This window comes from Felis catus, chromosome E2, assembly GCF_018350175.1.
Source record: "Felis catus isolate Fca126 chromosome E2, F.catus_Fca126_mat1.0, whole genome shotgun sequence".
NCBI lineage: Eukaryota > Metazoa > Chordata > Mammalia > Carnivora > Felidae > Felis > Felis catus.
In genome coordinates, this window is record NC_058382.1 from 57,237,205 (window position 1) to 57,264,190 (window position 26,986).

The following is a 26,986-nucleotide window of genomic DNA, read 5'->3' on the forward strand; positions in this document are numbered from 1 at the left end:
AACAGGCAAACGGGGTGGGTGTAAGTAGTTCAGGAACTGTCGCCGGGTCTCTGTCGAGCCCAGACGATTCCTGCTCTCACCCAACACTAGCTGGTAACCAGATTTCTTCCCTTTTTCCTTAAGTTCATTCATTTATTTTGAGACGAAAAGAGAGACAGAGAGAGCACGCGCGCACACACGCACAAGAGCAGGGGAGGGGCAGAGAGAGGGAGAGAGAACCCCAAGCAGGCTCCGCACTGTCAGTGCAGAGCCTGGTTTGGGACCTGAACTCACAAAGCGTGAGATCACGACCTGAGCCAAAACCAGGAGCTGGTTGCTTAACCGACTGAGGGCTCCAGGCGCCCCTGCCAGGCTCCCTTCCCGACACCAGCTCACGTGGTTGCCTCAAGGCCCACGCGCAGGAAGACGTGAGGGTTGACCACGTCTCCAGAGAACACAGTTACCCTCTCTCCCGACTAGGAAACATCGCCGAGAAGAACGGGCCATGGTTGGAGACGGAGCTCGCAGAGCCCGAGGCGGGAGGCCGCGAGGACACTGAATTTGGCTCGGACTGAACCCCAAGGTGACCCTTGACTGACGCCCCTAGACTGACGGGGACGGTGAGCCCGTGACCAGGGCCCCCCGTGGGCGCAGCCCCCCTCGGCCGGGCTCCCCTTGCTTCCAAAGAGCTGCCCTTGCTGAGGGCGCTGGGCGCCTGGCTCCCCCCATACTGACACCCCCCCCCAAGTGTGGACGGCACTGCAGTCCCACTCAAAAGCACGTGTCACCCCCCTCCACCCCCCCCATCCTCCACAGTGTGAACTGTGTAACCACGCACGTCTCCCACGAGCATTACAGACACGCGAGGACCCACGAGTCAGGGTGTTATTTAATCTGTGCGAGTCGTGTGCGCCTTTCCCTCAGGTGCCCCGAGAAAAGGCCCAGTCTTCTCCTCACGTGTGATAAGAAATCTGGGTGAAGTCCTGGTGTCCTGTGACGTTCTGGGGGCCCCTTTTCCCCCCCAGGACAGCAGGATCTTTCACTGAGCCACATGCCTCGGAGGACGTCAATTCACGCATTACATGTCAAAAGCCACGTAAGGGGATGCTGCTGGGCTCGGGCTCAGCGGCCGAGTTTATTCAATCCCTAAACGCGGGACCGAGTGTCCCCCCCTAGAGAACATTAGATCCTGGTCGAAACTGCTCAACAAACACCAACTAACCAGCACCAGCAGCCTCCCTGAGCACGGCGAGGCACCCACACCGTGACCACAATGTCGACGGGGCCCCTGCTTTTAACCACAACACTGTCCCCTTCAGGGAACGAATCCCAACAACACGGACCTTCAGGCCTTTGCATGGGTCGACGGGACCACCGGGGCCTTTGCAACGTGACGTCGGGAAGGATCTTCGAGCAAAAGCATAAACAGGGAGAAACGACTATTTTGCTGTCCCCGTGGCTCTGACTTGGCTCCCGATCATTTCTGGGGTATTTCCTGCAGTCCCATGACCTCCAGGAAGCAGAAAGGTCTGCCCCCTGGAGACTGTTCTCTCCACTTCCTGGGCTCCAGCCTGGAAGGGGCAGCTGTCGGAGAAGAAGGGCTCTCGGGGTGGGGGAGCAGCTTCCCGGGGCCTCAGAAGCCCATGCGGGGCTTCTTCCTCCTCGGCTGAGAGCCCGAGGGGACAGACGCCTGCTGCCTGGAGGGGGTGGCCCGGACGCTGGAGGTCTGGGAAGAGGGCACGGCGGCACCTCCCAGCGTGTGCCTTCGGAGCGGCCGCTCCGCTGAGCCATCCCGGAGGGGCTGCTGCCCGGAGGGGGTGGCCCGGACGCCGGAGGCCTGGGACAGGGGTGAGGAGACGCCTCCTGGGGGGTCCCCGCGGAGCGGTAGCTTGGCCATGTAGTCCCGGAGCGTCTGCTGCCTCTCCGAGGGGACACCCCGAGCCCACGGCTCCTGGGTCAGCTCCTGGGAGGGCGGGGTCACCGGTGGTTGAGGCCTGGCCTCAGGGGACGTCCGGTCTGGGCTGCGGGGGGGGCTGGTGGCGTCCGAGAGGTCCAGGCGGCCGCTGAGCGAGGAGAAAGTGCTGGACAGCTGAGTCCGGCGCTTGTGCCGCTGGGGCCGTTTCCCGGGCCCCGAGCTCCCGCCCTGCTGGCTCTCCCACCAGGCGGCCGCCCGGCCTTCCCAGGCTGCCTCCAAACGTGCACTGAGCTCGTCCTCGGGGCCTGGCTCGGGGGCAGGGGGTGGCTCCGCAGAGGGCGCGGCGCCCAGGTCCCTCCGCAGCAGGAGTCGCCCTTCGGCCATGGCCGCACGGAGACCCTCCGGCACCTTCTGTTCCATCCGCCGCGGTTCCACGCAGCCTAGCACACGGCGGTGGGAGAAGTTGGGTGCTGCCCACACGGGGGGAGGCAGGGGTACCTCCAGCAGGGCCTTCAGCCACCGGCCGCAGCGGGCGGTGGCCTGGGGAGTCCAGGAAGCCACGGGGGCACCGGAGGCGAGCCCGGGGTCCGCCTGGAGGCGGAGGCGCTGGTGGAAGACATCCCCAGCCGCGGAAAGCTGGAAGAGGAACAGGACCGGCGCGGAGGCAGAGGGCAGGAGCACGGCAGCCAGACCTGGAGATGGGAGTGATGGTGACGCCAGGGCTGGGGGAGGGGGGGGTGCAGTCCCCCCACCCCCACTCGCTCCCCTGCCCCAGCGCACCTATGGTTGGCGCTTTCAGACGCTCCTGCAGCCGCCACTGACTCTTGGGCTCCAGCAGGGGGAACGCGGAGAGGGAGTCGCTGCTGGAGGGGAGAGACTGGGGGGGGCCCGCCAGCCGGGGCGCGGAGGCCCCCGTTCCTGGAGGAAGGACGGGGAGCTGAGGGGCCGCCCATCATCCTGCGCCCCTGCCCCCGGCCCCGCCCGGCCCCTCACCTGCGAGCTGCAGCAACCGCAGGTGCCCGCCCTGGCCCCCCAGCAGCAGCGGCTGTGCGTGCCCGGGCTGGGGCGGGGGCAGCAGCTGGGCAAACAGGGGGGCGGAGGGGAGGTCGTGATTCCACTTCAGCAGGGGCACCAAGGGGAGGCGCTCATCCACCAGGTAGAGCGAGAACTGGGGGCGACAAGAAACAGCGAGACCCAGGGCTGTGACTGAGTATGTGATCGGGGGCGGGGGGGAGACACGACCAAGGGTACGTGACCAGACTGCAGGGGCATCCGATGGGGGTGAATGTGGGGGAGGCTGCGACCAAGGGGCACTGCGACCGAGGGGATGCGACCAGACCCAGGGGGCCACGGGTGACTGCCCATGACCGAAGGGGGCACGCGACTGAGGCGCAAGAGAAGTGTTTGATGAGATGGGTAGCTCTGTGTCCTCCGTGCATCCCGGCTCTCAAGATGAGCCGAGGCCCCAGAGGTGACCCAGCGCTGTGGCTGCCCTGCCCGCCTCTCCCCCCACCCCTGGCTAGTGTCATATGGGAGGCATTTCCCGGGTGCGTCAGTCACCCCGAGCGCCACACAGGGACAGGTTCTCAGGAGAGGTGCAGAGGAGTCTTGTCACATAGGAACCCACTGGGCCTTCCCTGAGCCCGCCCGAGCCTGGAACCTACACTCGACACACACCTACTAACACCCCAAGAATCTTGGGGAGTGTGGGGGGCGGGCCCTCGGGGGAATCTCAGATGCCCTGTGACACCCCACACCTTTCTTCCCTCACCTGGGCCATCCCTGGGGCTGCCTTAAAGCTCTGCTCAGATGTGTCCTCCCAGCGGGGAGGTCCCACCCACCGGTCAGCACATTTCAGGGGCTCATCAACTCATCGGGAGAGTCTCCGGGGTGTCGTCTCTGTGATTCCTGTTTTGACCATCGTCTCTGGGACGGCGTAAGGGGGAGGAGGGAAGGGACCGCTCACCTGGGTCAGGATGAGATGGAACGTGGGGCACAGGGGCTCGGGGCCGCACCCCCCCAGGTACCGGGTCAGCAGGACGCGCTCCCCTTTCTGGCAGGCTGCTTCTGCCCCCCCACGAAAGAGCAGCAGACCACACCCGGGTGGGCCCTGGGGAAAGAACCCAGGTCAGCTCCCCCGCGCAGCGGGGGGGCCGCGGCAAGACCCCTGACAGTCCCCCCACCAGCGGCCCTCTGGGGAAGCCCCCTCCCCGGCCCTGCCCTCCCCCGTGTATCCGCTCTGTCCCCCTGCTGTGCCGGTGCCGGTCCCCTCCCCTCACCTGAGTGTCGATAATTTTCACTCCAGTGCGGTCACCCACGGTCAGCACCCGGGGATGGGCCGTGAAGTCTGCCCAGCGCCAGGGAGAGGGGTCCCGGAACACAAGGGTCTCGGGGTCCTTGTAGATTTGCTGCAGCCTTGGGGAGATGGGCCAGCCGTGGGCGGGGAGACGGGGGCTGACGGGGGGGTGGGTAGCGGGGTGACACGGCCCGGGGTCCAGGACGCGCCGGGGTAGAGGAGTGCCACAGGAAGGGGGCATACCCATCCTGGGGGGTCCACAGACAGACGGCTCCCGAACGGCTGCAGACAGCCAGCTCCCCAGGCAGGTGAGGGCTGCGGGGCACAACTGGGGTCAGCTGACCTCCCCTTTCCCACGCCCACCCCCTCGCAGACCAGCCCGTCTGAGCCCCTCACCTGAGGCTGATCCCTGTGGCCCCCTTCCCGATCTGCAGCACCTGGAGGGGGGTGGGGCGCCCCTGCTTACTGACCTTCCACAGGGCACAGTGGTAGTCAGACCGGACAGCCAGCAGGGCTGAGGGGTGGAGAGGGTCGGGGTCAGGGTCAGGCAGCAGGCCGGTCAGTGAGGGGGAAAGGACGGAGGAAGGGGGTGTCCCAGGGACTCACCTTCCCCTTGCACGATGTGGGTCACCACCTGCCGGACAGGCCCTCGGAGCTGGATGTGGCCAGGGTCGCCGAGGGCCTGGGGGTCACCACCTGGGGCCACGCTGACCTCTTGGAAATCTGGGCCTCTCGCTAAGGACAAGTGTGTGAGCTCTGGTCACCGTGAGCCCCCGACATCCTGCCCTGAGACCACGCCGGGGGCATCTCTCGCCCCACGGGGAGCCGCCTCCACGCCCTCTGGCCCGGCGGGAAAGGATACGCAGCTTGTCCAGGGCGCCTCCCGCAGGGTAGACCAACTGTCCCACCTGGGGCGTCCTTCCGGGCACCCAGGCCAACGCGCCCCCGGTAAACGCGTCGTCCAGGAGGAGCCGCTCCCACCGCGTGGCCAGCTCCTCATGCAGCAGCTCTCCCAGCAGGCCGGCCACAGACGTGCCCAGGACGGGGCCCCCGAGGATGGAGAACCGGCGCTGTCGGAAGCTGAGGGAAGCCCAGGGACACCTGGGGACAAAAGAACGGCAGGAGGGTGAGGCTGCGGCAGTGGCAGTGACAGAGAGGAAGACTAGGTTCCATCCCAAGGGAGGCCAGGCCAGTAGGTGCGGTTTCCATCGACCTAAAATCTCTTCCTTTGGGAAACAACCCTATTCCCACCGCCCCCCACCCCCCGCCCCGCCCCGCCCGCTGCAAAGGTGGTCACATGTCACCTCTGGCTACAGTGATTGGCTCATAGAGAAGCAAGACGCACAGACCAGGCCAACCACCCCCTTCCCAGAACTTCTGCTGGTGCCCCAGGAAAGACACAGGGTTTCTTCCTCGAAATCAAAAGCTCTCTCACTGCCACTTAGAAACAGTTCATCTAGGATAAGCCAAGCAAAGCCAAGCGGATGAGAAAAAAAAGAGACAGAGCCTTATTAACGTTACTTGAGCACCCAGATGCAGCCATGCCTGCAGTCCGTGAACCGAATTCTCTCTTCCACTTCCAGTTGCAGTTGTGTGTGCACTATGGCTCATGACTGCACGGGGCAGGGGAAACGACCGTGACAGAAACCTACGTCCGTGCCCTGGCTCCTTCCACCCAACCCCCCCCTCCCCCCGCCCCCCGCCAGCTAGGCCTACTGAGCCCGGCCTTTCTCACTAGCCACTTGCCCCCAGGGCTGGTGTCCACCGAGGTCCTGGAGCAGACTCTTCACACTGACCACTGTCTTCTTCTTAGAATGGCTCTGTGTGGAAAGGCCTTGTCAAGCTCGCACAGCTGACGTTACCCTGAGAAGCGGGGAAGCCTCTCTCCTGGTGGGACCGGGGTTACTCACCCGTGCTCCCTCTAGTTTGAAATTCTCCAGCATCAGCTTCCCCAGGGGCGCAAAGGCTATGTCCCCGTGGTCCCACAGGAAGCGGCTGAGCTGTAAGAGAGGAGGCCAGGTCACTAAGCACAGCCCTGGCCACACGGCACTGGCCACCGTGCGCCTACCCACCTGTTCCGTCACATCCAGCACGGCCCGGGGCTTTCTTCGGAACGGGATACCTCCCCGGAAAAGCAGGTCCCGGGCGGTCACCCCAGGGTCCCAGGGATCTGAGGGAACAGTGAGGCCGGGGAAGGGGTTCGTCTCGGGAACCAGAAAGGGCCCAGAAGTGGGGCCAGGCGTCCCAGATGACCGGAGGGAAGGCCTTTGGGTGGGGGGCAGAAGTGACATGGGAGCAGCTTGGGAGGGAGCCCCAAGGACCAAGATCCTTACCGGGACCAGGAGGCAGCAAGGGAAGGGGCCCGGGCGTCTCTGGCTCCCAGAGCGGGGCTGCGGCCGTGCATGACACCCCATTCTGAGGAAACACAAGCCCGACAACAACACGGTGAGCACGGTCCCAGGCGCTGGCATGTGTCACTTATTAACTCACTGGTACAACGGTCCCCGTCACTTTACTGGTGAAGAAATGGAGACACAGGGAGCCTGGCCCCAGCACGCAGCTAGCCAAGAAAAAGGCCAGGAGCCTGAGGCCAATCTGCGCTCCTGACCCACAGCCGCGCTGGCTCTCAAAGAAGGAGCCCCCGTGCCACTACCGGTGACCCGAGTGCTGCCTGACTCTCGCTTCTGCTCGGGGCACCACGCGGTTACTTACTTGGGGAGCCCACAGGCCCGCCCGCCTGGCATAATCCTAGGCAGCCTGTCTCCGAGTGGGAGCCAGATGGCTTGGGCTTCCAGGCAAAGAGCCTTGTCCTTCCTGTCCCAGAGGCCTCTCCTTCCCTCCCGCCTCATCCCTTCCCACGCACCCCTGCCCCGTCCCCCTTCATCCCCACTGTGCTGGTTCAGAGCCCTTATCACACTCGGTAATGATTTTATTCTTTCCCCACTGGTCTGTCCTCACTCAGCCGAACCCTTAGTCCCAGAGGCAGGGGTTTATGTGACTTACTCACGCTGGATTCTCAGGGCCTAAAAAGGTACCCGGCGCCCTGGAGGGGCTCATCAGTGAGCATCTGCCGGGCAAATGTGGGAAAAACTGAGCGGGGCGGGGGACGAGCGAGGCGACAGCTCCTGCTCAGGAAACCCTCTGGGGAGAGCAGGGCGTCCTCCGTAACCCCAAGGCGAGGTTCTGCATGGCAGATTTGTGTCTTGGCAGATGTGCACTAACGCAAAGCCACCCTGCGTCCCGACGGCGGGTGTGAGTGCTGGAAAAGGGGGGGGGCAGTGGAGGGGCTGCTGCCGGGCTCTCCCCGCCATCCTCACCTGGCAGTTCTGGGCCAGGGGCTCGGGCAGGGTGAGCGCGTCTCTCCAGCTACACATGAAAGACAGGTCAGGGGTGTCACTCACACCAAGGGGGCCGGTCCTCAACAACGTGGGTGGGAGCGAGCCGGGGAAGTCCATCCTGGAAAACAAGAAGCACGCGTCGAGAGCTTTCTCAGAGACTTGCATCTGACGGCGCCCTGCAGGGTTCCCAGGAGAGTAAAGAGCCCCCCGAGAGGACTGTTACTTTATATCGGGAGGTGGATAATGAAGAAAAATCAACACGTAGCCTCCCGCCAGGTGTTAGTAAGGGCTATATTACAACCAACCAACCAACCAACCAACCAACCATGAGGGAGGTGATGGCAGCCCGAGAAAGCCTCACTCAGAAGGTGGCATTTGCCACAGCCTGAACATGATGAGGAACAGAACCACGCAGACAACTGGGATGAGGGCTCCTGGCCGAATGAACAACATGTGCAAAAATCCTGGGGCAGGAAAGTGTGAGAAACAACTAGGGAGGCCACAGAATAAACAAGGAGCACGGGACGGGATGAAGTGAGACAGGTGGCCAGGGGTCAGCTTGTACCATAGCTGTCACGTGTTACAACCACACATTTGCAGGCTACACACCCTACAGCCCAGGCTACGCTCCCAAGACCAAGTCAAGTTCACCCAAAGCCAAGGAGTCTTCTTCATCTGTCTTCCCACTGTCAGGTACAGTACCTTGCAGAAAATGCAACTGTGTGTTGATTAATAATAAATTTATGTCTTGGGGCGCCTGGGTGGCTCAGTCAGTGGGGCGTCCGACTGCGGATCAGGTCATGATCTCGTGGTTAGTGAGTTTGAGCCCCGCATCGGGCTCTGTGCTGACAGCTCAGAGCCTGGAGCCTGTTCAGATTCTGTGTCTCCCTCTCTCTCTGCCCCTTCCCCGCTAGCACTCCTCTGTCTCTCAAAAATGAGTAATAAAAAAAACATTAAAAAATTAAATAATAAATTTACGTCAAAAGAATAAAAGTTATAAAAAATAGATTTACGTCAAAGGGCTGTGCCAGATACAAACTGTCCCTTGGAACTGCCACTGCGTTTTACGGGTTTATTCTGTAATCCCCCTACACCCCCGCATCTCATGCAAAGCACCTGTCACGCAGAAGCGCCGGTAAACGCTTCCCGAATGAACGAATATGTGTTTCTCGTGGCACATCAGCCTCACTCTAGGTAGTCTTGCCAGACTGTGAGCTCTCCCACGGAGGGTTCCCGGGGCTGGCTGCTGCCGTCCTCCTCTTTCCCACAACAGAACAGGTGAGGGCAGTGGCGGGAATCAAAGAAGGGCTCAGTGAACCCCTGTGCAAAATACTGGCTTCCCGGGGACCTTCTGTCCTGAAGGCAGTTAGGCAGTGAGTACCCATGCCTCCCAGAGGGGGCTGCATCCCTGATAAACCAGCGTGGGCACGTCTCCAAACACATCTCCAGCTCACGTCTAGCTCATCTCTTGTGCCTGGGCTCCAAGCACACCGACCTCCTTAGGGATTTCTTCGCCGTACTGCCTTTCACCGCACACCCATCTCTCCGCTGAGAAGCAACATCAGCATCCTTCCCACCCACCTACAAAATCCTGGGCAGGTTCTCCACCCCCCACACCCTGCACTTTCTCCAGAACACGCACTGCGATGTATGATTAGATATTTACAGATGAAGCTATCTGATTCAAAACTGCTCCAACAGCCCCCATGGGGAAGGGACTTCACTTCTTCCCAGTGCGTCGGTATACGGTCCACAGTAGCGATTCGTGCACATAAGTTGAAAGAACAAATCCAGAAATGAACGACGAGAAAGGATCCAAACAGCCTCAAACAAACCCAGGCAGGCAGAGGGCGCTGGTGGAGCCCACGAGCTCGGAAAAGCCCCCCGGACGAGGCAGCCTCATTTCCCGCCCTCACCTCCGACCGGCAGAGGCCCCGCGGGAACCGCTGTGTGCCGGACGGCTGCTGCCACGCGTTGCATTTGTGGGATCCTCACCGCACCCCGAGGGAGGAGCTGACAGCCCCCTGTGCGGCGGCTGGGGAACTTGTCCCCAGAGCCACACGGCGTGGAGCCCGCGGACTCGCGCACAGACCAAGCCGGAGCTCCGCTCGCAGCCCGGAGACTCCCCTCGCCCCGCCGTCCGGGCGGCGCGCGCACTTACGTGGCCCGGGCTCCGCTGTGCTCGTCGGCGACCTGGAGCTCCGCGGGACACCTGCCTAACCCGCGCGCCGCGAGGGAGCCCGCAAACTACCCCCCGACTCCAGCGCCCGAGATGGAACGGCACCACCACGGGTGTTAACGGTCTTCCGGGCCGGGCCGGAAGTGCTCCCTCGAAGGCAGGAAGTCCCGCCTCCCAGCCTGGCCCGCGCGGCCGCCGCGGAGCGCCACCTCCCGGGTGGAGGGAGAATGGTCATGGAGGCGGCACCTTGGACAGTAGAAGTATATACCGTCCCCTCGGGTCCGTGTAACGAAGGCCAGTTTGATGCGGATTCGAATCCCATCTCTGCAGGCTTGCTGTTCGGTATTAAATTAACTCATTCAACAAACACTTCCTGAGTACGGAGCACTTACTATGAACCAAGCGCTGTATCAGTGAATAGAAATCCAAAGAATTGTCCTCACATCCGATGTATAAAGCAGGCTTTATAACCAGGGATACAGGTACCCCTAGAGTGCATGAAACTCTCCCAGTGGTCAAGCAAATATAGCTCTAAGCATTGCTTCTCAAGTTCTAGCTTCCATGGCATCATTTGATCAGCGTGTAAAACAGTTACTGGGTGGGGTGGAACCCGATCATTTGCATTGCTAAATTCCCAGTGGATGCTGATTGCACTTGTGGGGGGGGGGGGGTCACACTTTAAGAACTACCATGCAATCATAAATCTTACCATGATCTTAACCCAATAGCTCGCAAGCTTGAGCGTGCAACAGAATCCCCTGGAGGGCTTATCAAACCAGTTTGTTGGGCCCCACTCCCGGAGTTTCTGGTTCAGTAGGTCTGGGATGTGATTCGAGAACTTGCATTTCTAATGAATTCCCAGGTGATGCTGATCCAGGCACCACACTTGGAGAACCATTATTTTTATTTTTTTATATTTTTTTAAATGTTTATTTTGAGAAAGAGGGACAGAGTACAAGCAGGGGAGGGGCAGAGAGGGAGGGAGAGAGAGAATCCCAAGCAGGATCCACACGCAGTGTGGAACCCGACATGGGCTCTATCCCATGACCCTGGGATCATGACCTGAGTTGAAATCAAGATTCAAATGCTTAACCGACTGAGCCACCCAGGATCCCTGAGAACGATTATTTTTAAAAGATCAATTTCTAAGTCTAAGTGTCTGATTTCAGTCTCAGTGTCTGAGAACTTTTTCTCCAGTGCGCGTGAATCTTTCCTGCGCGTCTTCCCAGGTCAAACGTCCCTGGATCCACCAACTGTTCCTTCTTTGCCCCAGCATCCACGCTCCCTGGTTAGCACCGTCAGACCCAAAGGTGGCAATCTGTAGCAGCAGCAGCAACGGCGACAGATCTTCCGGACTGTGAACCGAGGGGTCACATTTTCCTGTTCGCTGGCTCCCGTAAGACTCAGTTAAATTTGTGGCCCCTTAAAACAATTGCGTACTGCATCACAGACCGTGTGTAAATTGTCCTTATCCCTAACTTCATCTTGTTTTTGCTAGTTTTCCTTCATCCCTAGTCCCTTATCTACTGTCCCGTGGTAGTTTTACAAGCCAACTTAAAACCCCTTCGAGAAAAAAAAAAAAAAAAAAAAAAAGCCGGGGGTGCCAAATGGTTAATTGTGGCTAGAGACTTGGGGAAGGCCTCCAGTGAAGTTTTCCAAAGCAGATGCTTCAGATGCTGGGCAGCTGCTCTGATTGATAACACCTAAGGACTCCCCCCACCCCCACCCCACTCAAGCTTATTGGTTGGGGGCGGTCTGGTGTGATGAGTGTAGTTGGGGACATCTTGGGGCGGGAGCAAGGGTGAGGCTTTGGATGCGCATCCCCAGGCCCCTTCCCTGGTCTTCACTTCCAGGACCATTCGGGGTTGGGAGAACACGTAACGGGAACCTCGCCCTCCTTCCTCCCCTCCCCACTCCTTGCTTGAAGTCCCCCCGCCCAGGAAGGGGGATATTAGCGAGATCGCTCAACCCGGGCCCCACATCCTGGCCGTTGAGATCCAGGAGGCTGGCCTTCCAATTGGCTGGGCAGGCTGTCCGACATAACTCTGCAGGCTCTCATTGGCCAGCAGCGAGGTGGGGGGCGGGGCTTGCCAGGCAAAGTCCGCCTAGCCCCGTGCTCCTCACGTGAAGCCGCGCGAACGCGCGTAAAAGGGCGCAGTCAGAGCGAGATTGGGTCAGCTGTCCCCTCGGGTCCCCGCGTTCAGCCATGGCTTCGACAGCCAGCGCCGCCCCAGGCACGGATGACGGCGCCCGCAGGAAGCCTCGCCTGGCGGCGTCGTTGCAAATCAACCCCAGGCGCAGCCCCTGGCAGCCCTCAGCCAGCCTGGGCCAAGACCCCTGGGAGCCCGCGGTCGCCCCCAGTGCGGAGAACGACGACGACAGGGACGGGCAGCCCCAGGCCTCGGCAGCACTGGACGGTGGGCCCAGGGCGGGGACCGGGGTCAGGGAGCTGGGGGCAGCCCGGGCACGGGAAGACTTGAGGGCACGGATGAGGAGGTCCCCCAGGGTCTCTGTCCTGCCCGCAGGGCCCGCCGGGGACCTCCCGAAGGCGGCCGGACAGCTGGGCCTGCAGCTCAAGGACCCGCCGCCGGGCCAGGCCGTGGCCTTGCTCACGCAGTACGCAGCCAGACTGGGCGTCTCCCTGGTCTTCCGAGAGGACCAGACGGCAGGTGAGGCCCCGAGGCCCGCGATCGCAGCGCTCCCTGGGTGGAGGAGGGACCGTGAGCTGGGCCTGAGCCTGGAGCCCCGCACACCTGCTGTGAGCCCCCCCAGACATCCAACTGGCGAGGTCTCAGCAAGTCGCCCTCTGAAAGTTCCGACAGGTTAAGGGATTTGGCCCAAGCCACCCAGCCTTTCTGCACTGTTTTTTTCTGAGGGCCAATTCCATGCAATTACAGTTGCCATGCCGACATTGTAGCTCCCAGAGTGACTTCTCAAGCCCAGTGTGATCATGGCAGCCCTGGGTGGAGCTGTACTCCTTACCCTGTCCTTTCCTCTTCCTCAGTGTATCCCACCCCGCCCCCACCTCCGACACAGACACACAGAGCAGGACCCCAGGTCCCCAAACCAGGTTCCCTTATGCCAGAGCATTCCCAGTTTCTAAGGAGATGGTAAGAGAGTTATCTGTCCAGCTGTTGGGAGCGTTTGTACAACTGCCGAAGAGAACCCCAAGTGAATGGCCCGAAAGGTACCGTATTAAAAACGTACTTGGGGCTTCTTTTCATCATGGGTGGTAAGGCAGCAGGCGTGGAAATGACTGTCAAAGAGGAAGAAGTTCAGATCCGTAGGAAAAGGAGACAGACCTCGCCACATAGGGCCACAGGGGACAGGACCAGAACTGGTTGGGAGGCAGATGGGGGGGATTGAAAAAGGCAGGGCCTTTGTTGGGGTTTTCTTGGGAAGGAATGGTTGAGGCAGGGTAGGTACGCTGCGTAAGCCTAGGATTGTGCAAAGCGAGGCACTGAGTGAGTTTTGGGCTTATGAGGCGATCCCTACTTGCCCAGTACCTGTCCGTGGGGTGATCTAGGGTTGGTGGCCGGGGTATGAGCTCTGGATTGGTTGGTTTCTGTGTCAGAGGTGCGTTTGCAGGGAAGTGGTTTGTCCTCTCTAGGAGTTAGCCAGTCCTAGGAGAGGCGGTCTCCAGGATCAAAGCCCCAAATTCAGAAGCATCAAGAAAGCAGCAAATGAGAAGACGGGTTCAGCACAGACGATCACAGCTCACCTTCTTGGGTCCTGGGCCATGAGCCAGGCCCCTGTTGGAAGGGCTTCGGCCACATGAACTCACTGAGTGTTCATGACTATTCCTTAAGAGAGGCGTGGTATTGTCCCCATGTTACAGACGGGAAGACTGAGGCCAGAGAGGCTGTGGCCGATTTGCACTGTGTGAACCCCTGGGTTATATCGCCTCTCCCTTCTGCTTAGGATACCCCTGCCCCTTGTTTATGTGGGTGGGCGCTGTTTTTAGTTCTGGTTTTTATTTGGTAACATTGTAAGGAACAGTAAGGACCAGCTCCTGGAAGCTCTTCACCGAGATTCAGTTAGCCTTTTCACCCTTGTTTTGTGGATGTCTCTCTCTCCCCCTCTTGATGTATATATAAATCCATTATTTTTTTTTTCTGACCAAAGTTAGTTTACCCCTTGAATGCCTAAGTGTATTTCCTGAGAACAAGGACATTATTTTACATAACGACGGTGAGTGATCAAATTCGGGAACGAGAACACTGATGGAATGCTGTAACCTAACGACCACTCACACCCGCGTTTTGCCGGTTGTCCCGGTAATAACCATTTTCCCACGCGGCGTGACCTGTCATGTAGCTGCCGCGTCTCTTCAGTCTCCTTTTATGTGAAACCACTCCCCGGCCCGTCTTCGTCTCCAGGAAAATTGATGTTTTGGGGAGACTAAAGGCTGGTGGTTTCGTGGAAAGTCCTACCATTTGGGTTTATGTGTCTCCCCAGGACCGGGTTCAGGTTATGATTCTGGGCACGAGCGCACGGGGTAACCTCCTGTCCTTGGCTGCACTTGCCACAGGGAGGCCTGTGCTCTGTTCCACCACGGGCACCGTCAGCTGGGGGGGGGGGAGGCCTGAGTGCAGGTGGGGTTGGGGGGGGAGGTCCGCCAGGTGTCTTCACTTGCCCCATTGTGGTCAATCCGGCCCCAGGATCTTCTTCGATGCCATTGCGCCTCGCTCCCGCTAGGGGGCATTCCGGATGTCCTCCGACAGGGAGTGAATCTCTGCGCTAAGGCTCCCTCAACACGAGCCCAGACCTCAGCTAGTCGCAGGCAGCCCGGTCCTTGGAAACGGATTCCTCCCTTAAGGAAGACGTTTTAGCCAAGAAGGAGAAAGCGTGCTGCCGACCGAGGAGCAGAATCAGCGAGCAAATAAAACCGTTTGATGCTGTGCGTGAACGCGGGGGCTTTGAACACAAGCCCTTGGCCACGGTCCCCAGAACGAAACCCGTTCCTCGTGCAGGACTGCCGTGGATCCACACTGCACGTTTGGAGTGCTTTCAAACGTGTTGTATTTTGTGGTAGTCTTTTTAATATTGTTACTCATTTTTCACGCGTCATTATGTCGTTTGTAGTGAATGCCCCCCTCTTTTATTTTTCGTGGTTTTCTTTTGTGGCAAAATTGCCCGACGGCCAATAGGTGGCAGTGAGGGTAGGGGTGGGGTGAGGAGGAAGCGGCTGTGGCTCAGGTGGGCCCACTGGGGGATGGACCGTGGGCTCGCAGCTTCACCCCCTCCCTCCTTCCTCAGACCCCTGCCTCCCGTTCTCCGTGTGCGCAGAGGTGGATGGCCTGCTCTGCCCCTCGGTCAAGGCCAGCAGCAAGCCGGAGGCCAGACAGCAGGCGGCGCTCTCCGCTCTCCGCTACATCCGGAGTCAGCTGGGGAGCCCAGGTGAGGGGGGCCGGTGACCCCAGTGGGGGCGTGTGCACAGTTGGGGTGTCGCAGAGACCATCTGGGCATCAGGACCTGGCCTGTGGGGACCCGGGGAGCGGGATGTGAGCTGACCCCTGCCCTAATTCCTTTGAAGCCTGCCCCCCCCCCCGGGGGTGCAGGGCCAGCCGGCCAGCCGGGGATAGCCCAGGAATTTGGGGTTTCTGGAAGATGATCCGATCACACTCCCACCGATGGAACTTCTTGGCTTCCAGAAGGACAAAAAACCAGAGGGCAGGCGCTGGTACCCATGGCAACCTGCCCCCTTGTCTCTCTTCCAGAGTCCCCAGAGACCCCCAGCAGGCTTCCACTCGATCCTCTGAGTGTAGGTAGGTGCGCCCCCATTGACCCGGCCCCCGTGGTGAGGAGAGGGGCACAGCCTGCGGGGCCCCCACCTCCCCCCTTCCCCCTCCCCCCCACATGCAGAGAACATCCTGACCCACGAGCAGCGCTGCGCGGCCATAGTCAGCGCCGGCTTTGACCGTCTGGTGGACAAGACCTCCCCATACTGGGCCTGTAAGGGCACTGTGGCTGCGGTCATCCTGGAGAGAGGTAGGGCTTGCCCCGCCCCGCAGCCTGCAGCCCCCACCCCCCTCGTGGGCCCCCTGCCTTGGCTGGCACGTCTCCGCCCCCTCGCCTTACAGAGGTCCCCGGCGCCAGGGGCCACGCCAAGGAGGTCTACCAGCTGGTGGCGCTGGGTACAGGCAGCAGCAGCTGTGCCCGCCGGCTGCAGTTCTCGGGCCGGCAGCTCCACGACTGCCACGGGCTGGTGGTGGCCCGCCGGGCCCTGCGCAGGTGAGGGGCGGGCAGGGCAGGCACTGGGGGGCAGCCCCGGGGCAGGACGCGGGGCCCCACGGCCCCAGCTGCTTCGCCACCTGCCTCTCCCAGGTTCTTGTTCCGGCAGCTCCTGTTGGCGACACAGGGTGGCCCCAAGGGCAAGGAACGGTCGGTACTGGCCCCCCAGCCTGGGCCCGGGCCCCCCTTTGCCCTCAAGCCCCGGATCTTCCTGCACCTGTACATCAGCAACACCCCCAAGGGAGCTGCTCATGACATCTAGTATGTGGGGGGTCCGGGGTGGGGGGTCCCTCGGTTTGCCTGCATCGGGGAGGGCAGGATGGGGGGGCTAGGAGGACAGCCCTGACTCTCGCGTCCGGTGCCTACGCTCCCCCTGCCCCCCTGCAGCCTCCCACCGTCCGCTGAGGGCAGCCTCCTGCACAGCCCGTCCTCCCGCATGCAGGCCCACATCTGCGGGGAGCTGAGGCCCGTGTGCTACGTAGCGCCCGCCCTGCGCAACACCCACGTGGGCTGCCTCTCCACCAGCGACAAGCTGGCACGCTGGGTCGTGCTAGGGCTGGGTGGCGCCCTGCTCGCCCACTTCCTGCCTCCCCTCTATGCCACCAGCCTTGTCCTGGGTGAGGCCCCTGGTGGGGGAGGGGGCGGGGGGTGGGGAGCTGTGGTGAGGGTGGAAGGTGGGCTCTGGCTGGGGTGTGTGACTCAGACCTCGTTCCGTGCCTCTGTCCCCACAGCCGACCCCTGCCACGACCCCACAACTCTGAGCAGGGCCATCCACACCCGGCCCAACCTAGACGGGGTCTTGGGGCCCTATGCCCGGACCACGCTGCACCTGTTTGCAGGGCCCCCTGTGGCCCCCTCGGATCCTACCTCCAGTGCCTGCCATGGCCTGAGCCTCAACTGGAGCCTGGGGGACACCGACCTTGAGGTTGTGGATGTGGCCACCGGGCGTGTGAAGGCCGAGTAAGAAAGGCCGATGGGCGGGCTGGTGGTGAGGGGTCCCTGTCTCCCTGCCCACGGGGAGGGAGAGTACATCTGGTCCCCAGCTTGGTTCCAGGCCTAGCTCTGGGACTGTGGCCGCTGCTTCCATTACCCACCCTGTGCCACCCGCGAACCCAAGATCACCAGGGCGAGAAAGGCGGTGGCAGGAGAGGCGTGGCGCGGGCCTGATAGTCTTTCTGCCATCGGGGATTTTCACACCTCCTCTCTCCAACTCCAGGGCCTCCCTCGGGCCTCCCTCCCGCCTCTGCAAGGCAGCCTTTCTCCGGGCCTTCCGCCAGGCTGCCAGAGCTCTCGGCAAGTCCTGCCTCCTGGCCTTGAAGACCTACGAGGCAGCCAAGGTCAGCGCCTTGCCACCCTTGTAGCCCCTCGGTCCCGCACCCCCAGCAGGCACGCGCCCCCCCACTCTCCTGTCCTGTCCTAGGCTGGACCCTACCAGGACGCTCGCAGGCAGCTGTCTCTCCTCCTGGACCAGCAGGGCCTGGGGGCTTGGCCCTCAAAACCACTCGTGGACAAATTCAGAGACTGAAACCGACCTCCTGAAGTGGACGAGGTCCCTGAGCCAAGCTGGACCCTGCTGTCTCTGGGGAAGGGTGGGGGGGGGTGCATGGGGCGCTGGGGGGGATGCATGGGAGAAGTTGGGGTTACAGGGAGGGGCCTACAGGGTGGGGGGTGGGGGGTGGGGACTATGGCACACCGGGACTTAAATAAAAGTGTAGTTTCTGGGGGATTCTAGCTGTTGCTGGGTTTTTTTGGGGAGGGGGGGTCACCTGCAGCCCTCTTGCTTCCAGATTCATGAGTGGGGCGGGGCCCCTTAGCAAGCAGAGAGGGCTTCCAAGGAGTTGGACAACATGGAAAGTTGTTCTACAAGGAGGGGGAGAGCAAGAATGTTATTAGCAAAAAAAACAAAAAACAAAAAAGGATTATCCCAGGCATGGAACTTTCTAGGGGCGGAAGCAAAGTGTCTTATGCGGATTACCTCCTCTTTCTTTGGGGGGTAGAGAGGACCCAGGTGGCCGACTCAGTGGCTCTGGTTGAAAAATTCCTGACTGACCAGTTAAGGCTACCTTTCTGGGGAGAGTGAAACTGCAGTGAGATTATGAATTAAACCCCAAACCCCGGTGTGGGAACTCGGGCTAAGCGACTCCACATTGGGCCTGTGGTTTTTGTAAACACAGAGTCACTTTATTGTGGCGCCAGCCGTGGCTCAGTCCTGCCTGCCAGCTCCAGGGGAGGCCGGGACCGGGCACCCTAAATCCCATGACTGGGGTCCTTCTAAGAAGAGACACAGACACACAGAGGGAGGAGGCCGTGTGGACACGGACCCAGAGACGGCAGCGCTGGGACCACAAGCCGAGGAACGCCGAGGATGGCCAGCCACTACCAGAACCAGGAGGGAGGCGCGGGCTGGTTTTGTCCCCAGAGTTTCCAGAAGGAACCAGCCCTGCCGGCATCTTGACCTCAGACTTGCGGCCTCCAGAGCCGGGAGGGAATAACTGTGTGTTTTAAGGCAGGTGGGGTGGGGTACCTGTTACGGCAGCCCTGGGGAGCTGACGGAGGGGGTCGTGCAGAGCGGGGCCTCGGTCCTTCGGTGCCGCCCCAGCTGTTCCGCCTGGGTGGATGGAGGGATTGCCTGGGCCTGCGGGCCTAGCAGGGCCTGGTGGGCGTTCTTCCTCGCTTTCCCTCTAGGGGGCTGTAGGGAGCCCACGGAGGGGGAGCTCTCAGGTGCTCTGAGGGCCTGGGGAGGGGGGAAGACCATCCTCGCTGCACCTGCACGTGTCTGGACACCTGGGTACCCCGCCAGCCTGGACAGTGTCCACGGAACAGGTGCACGGGCCACTGGGACGTCTGGAGACCTGGGGCCAGGGATGGCTGAAATCATGCCGGCCCCCCCTCCCTCCCCGGCCCCACACACCCTGCGGCCCGAGGCTCCCTGCACCCGCAGCCCTTTTAAGGTTCAGGACCACAGACTGCTCCCCCGGGTGGGCCTTGGAAAGCTGGGTCAACGGGGCCAGGCCAGTGCTGATGCTGAAATCCTGGCATGGTGTCCCCTCCCTCCGGACCACCCCTCTGCCCCTGGGTGTGTGTGGCCTCTGCCAGCCACTTAACCTCAGCGTACTTGGGTCACCGCATCTAGGCAAGTAATCAGGAGGGCTGCCTGGTGGTGGTCTCGAGGTGGGAGGTGCAGTTGAAAGAAAGTGGTCCAGCTGGTGTGATTGCAGAACACCCAGCAAGCTGCTGGGGGGAGGGGGAGGGGAGGAGAGGAGCAGGGAGGGAAGGGAAGGGGAGGAGGAAAGGAGGGAAAGGGAGGGGTGAGGAAGGGAGGGGAGGGGAGGGGGAGGGGACTTGCGGGAGGGGGAAGGTGGGGAGGGGCTGCCTTGGCCCCTGGTGCTCAGGAATGCGCTTGTGCCCAGGGAAGTTTGAAGCAGGGGGGCGGCCCCAAAGCCAGGTAAGCTCTGGTTATCTTATTTGCCCAAGGAAACTGCTGGGTAATTTACCCGTTAGTCATTATTTCTCTAAAAGAAACTTCTCGGGCGCGACTCTGAAATAATGATTTCTCTTGGTTACTGTTTTCCGGGAAGAGAGGATTTTTAAAACACCCAAGCCTATTAATTAGCCCGTTTATTGCACGTTGTTGTCCCCAGGAGATAATTTACATTGATTTACTTTTTGTACTCGGGGGGGGGGGGGGGGCTACAGTAGCCACCCCACGCTGCAGTTTCAGGCAATGAGGCCTTTGATTTCCATCCATCACATAATCACTGGGTAAACAAGTTATTCAAAGTGACATTAACTCTGTTGTGTTCTGCTAAGTAAGGAATATTTGTTCCCACGTGGCATAAATCTGCCTGTCCGAGCCCTTCCTCCCAAGATCGTCCTCATTTCGCACAGCGAGGACGATGACAAAGGCTGCTTTCGAAATGGAGAGTCTGTTAATGTCTTCTTGGCCTGATCCCCTGGGGGTGAAGTTTTGCCCCCGTATTTATTTATTTTTTTAACGTTTATTGATTTTTGAGACAGAGAGAGACAGAGCACGAACGGGGGAGGGTCAGAGAGAGAGGGAGACACAGAATCTGAAACAGGCTCCAGGCTCTGAGCTGTCACCGCAGAGCCCGACGCGGGGCTCGAACTCACAGACCGCGAGATCATGACCTGAACCAAAGTCGGACGCTTAACCGACTGAGCCACCCCGGCGCCCCTTGCCCCCATATTTAAATCGCGAGGTGATGTAATCTAGCTGGGCGCGACTCAAAGCCCCCCCGAAAGTGACTCAGCCACAGATGCCACAGTCTGTGAGGATCTCGGTGGTTGAACTGGGAAGGTAGCAGAGTGGTGTGCCTGGCTCTCGGCTGTTGTCAGGCCTGTCTGCTCCCAGCTCCCGGAGGTGGCCCCCTGTTTGTTTCTCCCGGTGTCCCCGGGCAGGGGCCTCCCACATAGAAGATGCCTGATACACCAGCATTGAATGGAAATGAATGAATTACAGGATGTCCTCTTTCCAGGGGTTGGTTCCAGAGAGAGAATAGGAACCTCGCGCTCGAATATGATGTCAGACGAGATTCTGATATTTTCCGTTTTATTGTGGCCCGAGTCACGATCTCACAGTTGGTGAGTTCGAGCCTCGCTGACGGCACAGAGCCTGCTTGGAATTCTGTCTCCCTCTCTCTCTCTCTGCACCTCCCCCGCTTGCTCTATCTCTACCAAAATAAATAAACTTAAAAAAAAAAAATGGGCGATCACAGAGGCTGATGGCTCTGAGATGTATGTACGGGACTGAACAAGTGTCTTGGGGCCATTAGGAAAGGAAAACATTTCATGGCCTGGAGTTGGTGCTGGTCGAGAAGACAACGCGTGTGGATGTTGGTCCCGGCCAACGTGAGTGGGGACAGAAGCTCCTTACCCTTGCCAGAGCCAGCGGCCAGGGTTTGGTGTGGACCTCTGACCTGAGGACGCCTTTCCAAGCTGCTACAGGAAACGGGATGCAGGGTGGACCAAACGCTGTGACCTACAACCCCGCAATTTCCGTGGCTTACTCGGGAGAAACTCTTCTCCCGCTGGTGGAATTGACGCAGGGGATTAGATGGCCATCTTGGGGCCACACCACTGAGGGCAGGGCCAGCAAACTTTCCATAAAGACCCAGAAAGTAAATATTTCCACTTGTGGGCCTACGGTCTCTATTGCAACGACTTGACTCTGTGGTGATAGCCCCCAACGCACTCTAGGCAATGAAAAGGCCGTGTGTTTCAATAAAACTTTATTTACAAAAACAAGAGAGGCAGATGTAGTTTACTGACGCCTGGCTTAGGGCCTGGAGTATTCCTCTGAATATGCAGGGCTCGTGGGGTGAGGGCAGGAGGGAAAGCATAGAGGACCGTGTAGCCCCATGCCACAATGGCGCACACCCTTTCCACCACATTCCACGGACCGGAACCTTGGCCGTGGCTCCCCTACCTGCAGGGAAGCTGGAAATGTGGAAGAGGACTGGATGTTGGCAAGCCTGTGGCAGCCTCTGCCTCCGGCCCCACCAGGAAGGGAAAAGGACAGCCCCGAGGTGGTTGGTAACACAGGGACAGGCCCTGGAACCAGCAAAGCTGAGTGTCAATGTCAACTCTGCCCTTACCATCTGTGGGACCATTCCGTGTCTCAATGTTCTCATTTGTTAGAGGCCGCTTCGTGGACGAAATAAGGTGCATGAAGTCTTGGCCGGGGGCCTCGCACAGGGGAGACTCTCAGAGACCGGGGGCTTTTTGACAGATACTTAACACCCTTGGGGCACCTGGCTGGCTCAGTCGGAGGACCGTGCAACTCTTGATCTTGGAGTCGTGAGTTCAAGCCCCACGTTGGGCGCAGAGATTACAAAATAAATAAACTTTGAAACCCACCAACGAGCTGAGCTGGTAAGTGTGTGAGACCCAGAGCAGAACCAAGGGCCAGGACGTCCCTCTGGACCAGGAAACCTGCTTCTTTCAAAGACCAAATATCCTCGCTGTGGAATACTATTTTACAGGGAGGATTAGATCTTAGCACCATCTCTGTAGTGAGAGAGAGCCCATTGGGAATATACATATATATTACAGGGGCTTCTGGAAGGCAGTAGGAAGTAGAGATTAAGAGCAGAGAGTCTTGGGGCGCCTGGGTGGCTCAGTCAGTTGGGCGTCGACTTCGTGAGTTCGAGTCCCGCGTCGGGCTCTGTGCTGATGGCTCGGAGCCTGGAGCCCGTTTCCGATTCTGTGTCTCCCTCTCTCTGACCCTCCCCCATTCATGCTCTGTCTCTGTCTCAAAAAAATAAACGTTAAAAAAAAAAAAAAGCATAGAGTCTGGAGCCAGCCAGACTGGGTTCAAATCCGGAATCCATCACTGTTGGCCAGGTGACTCAGGCTATTCACCCAACTTCCCTGAGCCTCAGTTGCTTTGTCTATAAAATGGGGATAATCATAACTTCCTCAGGGGGTGGCATGAGAATCCAGGGATGTGTGTGAAGTGATGGGGCAGAAGGTGGGGGCAGCCGGCACCCTATAGATGCTGTGATTGTCCCGAATGATGTGGTCCCTGCCCAGCACCTCCTTCTCTTTTGGAACGGTGCCCCAATTTTCCTCCAGGAAGACTCACCCTGCCCATTCTCAGCCATGTGGTTTGGGTGGGATTGATTGAGCCTGTCTTCGGCTCCAGGGCGAGCCCCAACTCACGTAAACCCATCAGTGTAGCCACAGAAATTGTTTCAGGGCTGTGGCAGTAAACCACTCAGCCAGTAGGACTCAATGAAAACGCATGCTCGGGATTCTGGGGGAACAAAAGGCTTCTGCCTTCCGTGGGCTTGACGGAACGAGGGCTGTGAGGCTTGGAGCTTGGGCAGCCATCTTGTAGCCATGAGGGGAGCCTGGGGGTGAAGCTGACACACCGAGGGAGGCAGAGGGAAGATGCAGAGAATCTGAGCTTGTTTGATATTGATGACGTTGGCCAAACACCTGGAACAAGCCCTACCTGACTCCATCTGGATTTTCAGTTATAAGAGCCAGTCTGTCTCCTTTTGTCTGTTTGCCTGCTTATTTAATGAAGCCTGAATAGGGTTTCCCGTGTTTGGAAACGAAACATCCCTAACTGGTATTTCTGGGTCTGTCCTAGAAACTGTTTAAGCTGTACCTGTTGGGACACCGGAATAGGCATCCGGATGACAGGAACTTTACTTTCATACAATAAACCTTTGGCGCTTTCCTGGGTACACCGTCTCCCAGACAACTGGAGTGCGGACGGGCTTGAACTCTAGCAGCCCGTGGGGCTGATCCCACACCCTGGGTGTACTGCCTTCCTTTCCCTGACTCGCTTCTCTCTCTCCAGCCAGTATTTACCAGGGTCCCGGATAAATCACCTGCATGTATGTCCTTGACTCAGGGTTTGCTTCTGGGGGAACCCAAAGACCTGGGAGAACCGAGTGAGACCTCACGTTGGGCCCCAGCATGTCCCCATGTCACTGGCGTCCTCAAACTGTGCTCTTCCTTCCTAGGACTTACCACGAGCTATGCTGGTCTGGCCCAGTTCATTTCCTTCTGGAATTATCTGCGGTCTGACCTCCTGCGTCCCGGCTTCCTCTCTACTCAGGACCGCACCAGCACCTGCCGGGCCAACCACCGCGTCTGCCGGGCTAGAACAACACCCGGCACATCGCAGACACTTAAGCAATACTGCCCGGAAACCAACTATTGTCCCTCCCAATCGGTCTTGGCTGTGGCCCAGGGGTGGATGACCCCTGACCCCTACCACCCCTCACCCAGCGGCCCCGTGACCAGACCTGCCCCAATACAGCAGAGAAGCCACAACATCACTTTTTAATATCATTTAATGTTTCTCTTGGAGTTGCGGGGGGGGGGGCGGGGGGCAGGGGACCCCTGAAGCTTGGGACTGCCGAGCTCCCCAGGGGATCTTATTTTAAGCTGGTCATTGGCCAAGTACAGTGGAAGCCTTTGGAACAGCAAGATTGGCTAATTGTAGCTTGGGGCGCCCAAATTCGTTCCGTTCCCTGCCGCCCTTGGTTTTGTCCCCGAGGGCAAAGGTGACTTATCAAAGTCTCGCCACATTTTTCACATGTTGTTTGGTGCAGGCCACCGCCAAGGCAGAGCTGGGCTGAGTGCAGTCTCAGGCGGGGCCCCTCGGATGACCAGGGAGCCACAGGGCTCTGGGGGACAGCCCTTTGTTTCTTTTTTGGCTGACATCACGTTCCTGGAGGGGCCCCTTGGTTAGAGGTCAAATGCCGGGTCGGGCAGGTGCTGGCCGAGGGTCGTGAGGCACAGAGCTGAGGCCATCCCAGCTCTTTCAGCTCAGGTTGTGTGAATTGCCACATTACATCCCCTTCCCGAGGCTTCTCGTCCACACGCATAAAACGGGCAGGTTCTGAGAATCCGTGCGGCACGCTGCTCCCAGCTGGCAGGGTCGGGGAAGGAGGGAAGGGACCAGAGGCGAAGAGAAAAGTCCAGCTCCAAGCCTCACGGACTAGTTCATCTGCAAGGGGGACACACTGTCCTCGCACAGGTGGCCCAGGGTGGCCTGTGCAGGCCTGGCCTTCTGGCACGTTCTATCTGGCCTGCGTGATCAGGGTTCCTTTTGGTTTCCGCTGAATGTCTTTGGGCCCAGCCAGCGCTCCCCGGCTCTCCTTCCCTCTCTCCCTCTCCACGCCCATGCCAGCATCTCGCGGTCCGTGAGTTCGAGCCCCGCATCAGGCTCTGTGCGGACAGCTCAGAGCCCGGAGCTGCTTCAGAGTCTCTGTCTCCTCTCTCTGCCCCTCCCCCGCTCGCACCTGTCCCTGTCTCTCAAAAGTAAATAAACGTTAAACAAATTTTTTTTTTTTTAAAAAGGGAGGGCTATATTCATCCAAAATTTTGGTGTCAGAAATCCCACAGAAGGCTGTGGAAACAGTCCAGATTATGGGAGGCTAAAGAGATAGGCCGCATGAACGCCTCATCCAGCCGATGCCGGACCCATCCTGGTCGGGGGAGAAGCTATAAAGGATATTATTAGGTCAACTGACAACATTGGAACAGACAGTAGATTCGATTAAACCATTGCATTGAAGGTAAACGTGCTCATGTTGATAACCGTACTGTGGTTTTGTAAAAAAAAATATTCTTACTCTTAGAACAGCTATCGCCCCCTTCTCCCGCAAAGTATTCCGGGTCTCCCTGGCTCTCCAGCTAAAAACGAAGGCAGTGGTTTACCTTAGAGCTTCCTCTCCTATTTTCGGGGGGGAATCATGGATTCCTTTGAGAACCCGAAGAAATCACGGACACTTGGCATTGTGAAATGCACATACATACACACGCTTTGTTGGTTGTCACCTCCAGAGACTCCCAGTCCCCTCTTGGACGGATGGTTTCCCGACAGGCTTTCCAGGGACTATATTCTAAAGTTCTAGAAGCGAAGGGCCATGCTGTAGCCAACTTACTGTCAAATGGTCCAGAGAAACCTACTATTTGTATATATTAAAAAAATTCCAAATCATAAAGCAAAATGGTACCATGTGTTAAAAAAAAAAAAAAAAAGAGGTATGGGGCGCCTGGGTGGCTCCGTCGGTCGAGCGTCCGACTTCGGCTCAGGTCAGGATCTCATAGTTCATGGGTTCGAGCCCCGCGTCGGGCTCTGTGCTGACACAGCTCAGAGCCTGGAGCCTGTTTCAGATTCTGTGTTTCCCCCTCTCTCTGCCCCACTCGTGCTCTCTCTCTTTCTCTGAAAAATGAACATGAAAAATTAAAAAAAAAAAAGGTGACGGGGCGCCTGGGTGGCGCAGTCGGTTAAGCGTCCGACTTCAGCCAGGTCACGATCTCGCGGTCCGGGAGTTCGAGCCCCGCGTCGGGCTCTGGGCTGATGGCTCAGAGCCTGGAGCCTGCTTCCAATTCTGTGTCTCCCTCTCTCTCTGCCCCTCCCCCGTTCATGCTCTGTCTCTCTCTGTCCCAAAAATAAATAAACGTTGAAAAAAAAAAAAGGTGTTCAGGGATCGGAGGTACACACTTCCTGGTCTGGCAACTTCTTTGTGTTTGATGTTTCCCAAATAAAATGTGAAAAATTCAGTTGCCTGGTGACTAGTAATTATACAGTAAGTGATGCTCAGTACTCCCGGTGAGAGGCTTGGAGCCCGTAGGTACAGCCCAGAGCCAGGCAAGAGGGGGAGGGGGGCGGAGAGGAGGAGCCCAGGTGGCTGGGTAGGAACCGGGAGGGCAGCTGGACATCTCAGCGAACTTCGATTCAAACTTGAACTACTCGATTGTTGCTAAGGGAGCAGCTCTGCGGATAGTCAGGGCCCAGGGCCGGCTTTTCTTGTTTTCTCTCTCTTCTGGTCTCCAACCTGCCCCTCTGTGGCATACATTGTTGCAATGAACGCGGCTTCCCAGAATCCCACACTGTCCAAGCGGGGAGGGACTTTAATCGCCGTCTGGTCCCACCTCTCCCCGGCATCAGTGAGAAAAGGAAGGCCCGGTGAAATCAGCTGCCTGTCCACTGTGATAGGACAAAGGAAGGGTGACAGCTGGTGCCAGGCTGACCCCCAAGACCACCTTGCTTACTCTGCTCAGGGTAGCGGGGCAAAGTTACACCCTTGCCACACGCTTAACCTTGAACGTTCTCTGGGAGGGCTTGGGCACTGTTTCAGAAAAGCCTAAGAACTGAAGCTTGATACACTAGAGAGAGTTCCCACTGGGACTCAGGAGGGGCAGATCTAAGGAAGTAAACTGGCTGTGTGGCCTTGGGCAGGTGGCTTTCCCTCTCTGAGCCTTGGTCTCTCCATCTTAAAATACGAGAGTTGATTTACTTAACGACTTCCTATCCTTTCACAGGGAGGCATGGATTCCTTTGAAGAGCTGATAGAATTGTTGGGCCCTTTTGCAAAGCCGTGCACTTGGAGATGCACGTTCCGCGTGGGCTGACTGCTCGGGATTCATGGCTCTGGCTCCCCGGCACGCCCTGCCCATATCTGGAGCCGCTGGGTCCTACATCCGCTTCCTCCCTGGGACGCAAAGGGCCTGTGAGTTCATGAGCGAACGGATAAATAGACAAACACATTTACATA

General features: G+C 59.0%; 3 protein-coding genes across 10 annotated transcripts in view; 2 read left to right on the forward strand and 1 right to left on the reverse strand.

Moving 5' to 3' along the window:
* DNAAF1 (dynein axonemal assembly factor 1) overlaps positions 1–1,419 on the forward strand; it is a 23,937-nt gene extending 22,518 nt beyond the window's left edge. For 3 of the 4 annotated variants that reach the window (XM_011290301.4, XM_045045528.1, XM_019820140.3), the window contains one exon: positions 460–855. In XM_011290301.4, the coding sequence (XP_011288603.3) occupies positions 460–554 (95 nt within the window). In that variant the 3' untranslated portion in view covers positions 555–855. Of the gene's footprint in view, positions 1–459; positions 856–1,298 lie in introns of those variants that run through there. The other variant, XM_019820139.3, reaches the window with a different exon arrangement.
* TAF1C (TATA-box binding protein associated factor, RNA polymerase I subunit C) lies at positions 851–9,850 on the reverse strand. Of its 3 annotated transcripts, XM_023245875.2 has the most exons (15): positions 9,690–9,850; positions 7,508–7,646; positions 6,524–6,605; positions 6,263–6,360; positions 6,101–6,190; positions 5,937–6,010; positions 5,053–5,291; positions 4,797–4,913; positions 4,587–4,704; positions 4,434–4,505; positions 4,174–4,309; positions 3,861–4,004; positions 2,888–3,062; positions 2,675–2,812; positions 851–2,586 (listed from the first exon to the last, which is right to left on the reverse strand). In XM_023245875.2, exons 2-15 carry the CDS (start codon positions 7,643–7,645, stop codon positions 1,613–1,615), a joined length of 2,595 nt encoding a protein of 864 aa, XP_023101643.2. In that variant the 5' UTR covers position 7,646; positions 9,690–9,850; the 3' UTR covers positions 851–1,612. The 3 variants fall into 3 exon arrangements, with proteins under 3 accessions (XP_023101643.2, XP_044901462.1, XP_023101644.2); XM_045045527.1 differs by lacking the exons at positions 6,263–6,360; positions 9,690–9,850 and adding an exon at positions 9,445–9,661; XM_023245876.2 differs by lacking the exons at positions 3,861–4,004; positions 4,174–4,309; positions 4,434–4,505; ... (7 more) ...; positions 7,508–7,646; positions 9,690–9,850 and adding an exon at positions 3,666–3,809.
* A 131-nt stretch (positions 9,851–9,981) lies between these two features.
* ADAD2 (adenosine deaminase domain containing 2) lies at positions 9,982–17,530 on the forward strand. 3 transcript variants are annotated; one of them, XM_045045529.1, is made up of 13 exons: positions 9,982–10,120; positions 10,981–11,103; positions 12,233–12,376; positions 14,369–14,738; positions 14,967–15,107; positions 15,428–15,475; positions 15,573–15,698; positions 15,791–15,941; positions 16,035–16,202; positions 16,329–16,558; positions 16,673–16,901; positions 17,158–17,278; positions 17,362–17,530. In XM_045045529.1, the coding sequence occupies exons 4-13, from the start codon at positions 14,603–14,605 to the stop codon at positions 17,464–17,466; spliced, it is 1,455 nt and encodes a 484-aa protein (XP_044901464.1). In that variant the 5' UTR covers positions 9,982–10,120; positions 10,981–11,103; positions 12,233–12,376; positions 14,369–14,602; the 3' UTR covers positions 17,467–17,530. The 3 variants fall into 3 exon arrangements, with proteins under 3 accessions (XP_044901464.1, XP_011288573.2, XP_019675702.2); XM_011290271.4 differs by lacking the exons at positions 9,982–10,120; positions 10,981–11,103; positions 14,369–14,738 and adding an exon at positions 11,797–12,124; XM_019820143.3 differs by lacking the exons at positions 9,982–10,120; positions 10,981–11,103; positions 12,233–12,376 and having other exon boundaries at positions 14,409–14,507; positions 14,538–14,738.
* The last annotated feature ends 9,456 nt before the right edge of the window (positions 17,531–26,986 follow it).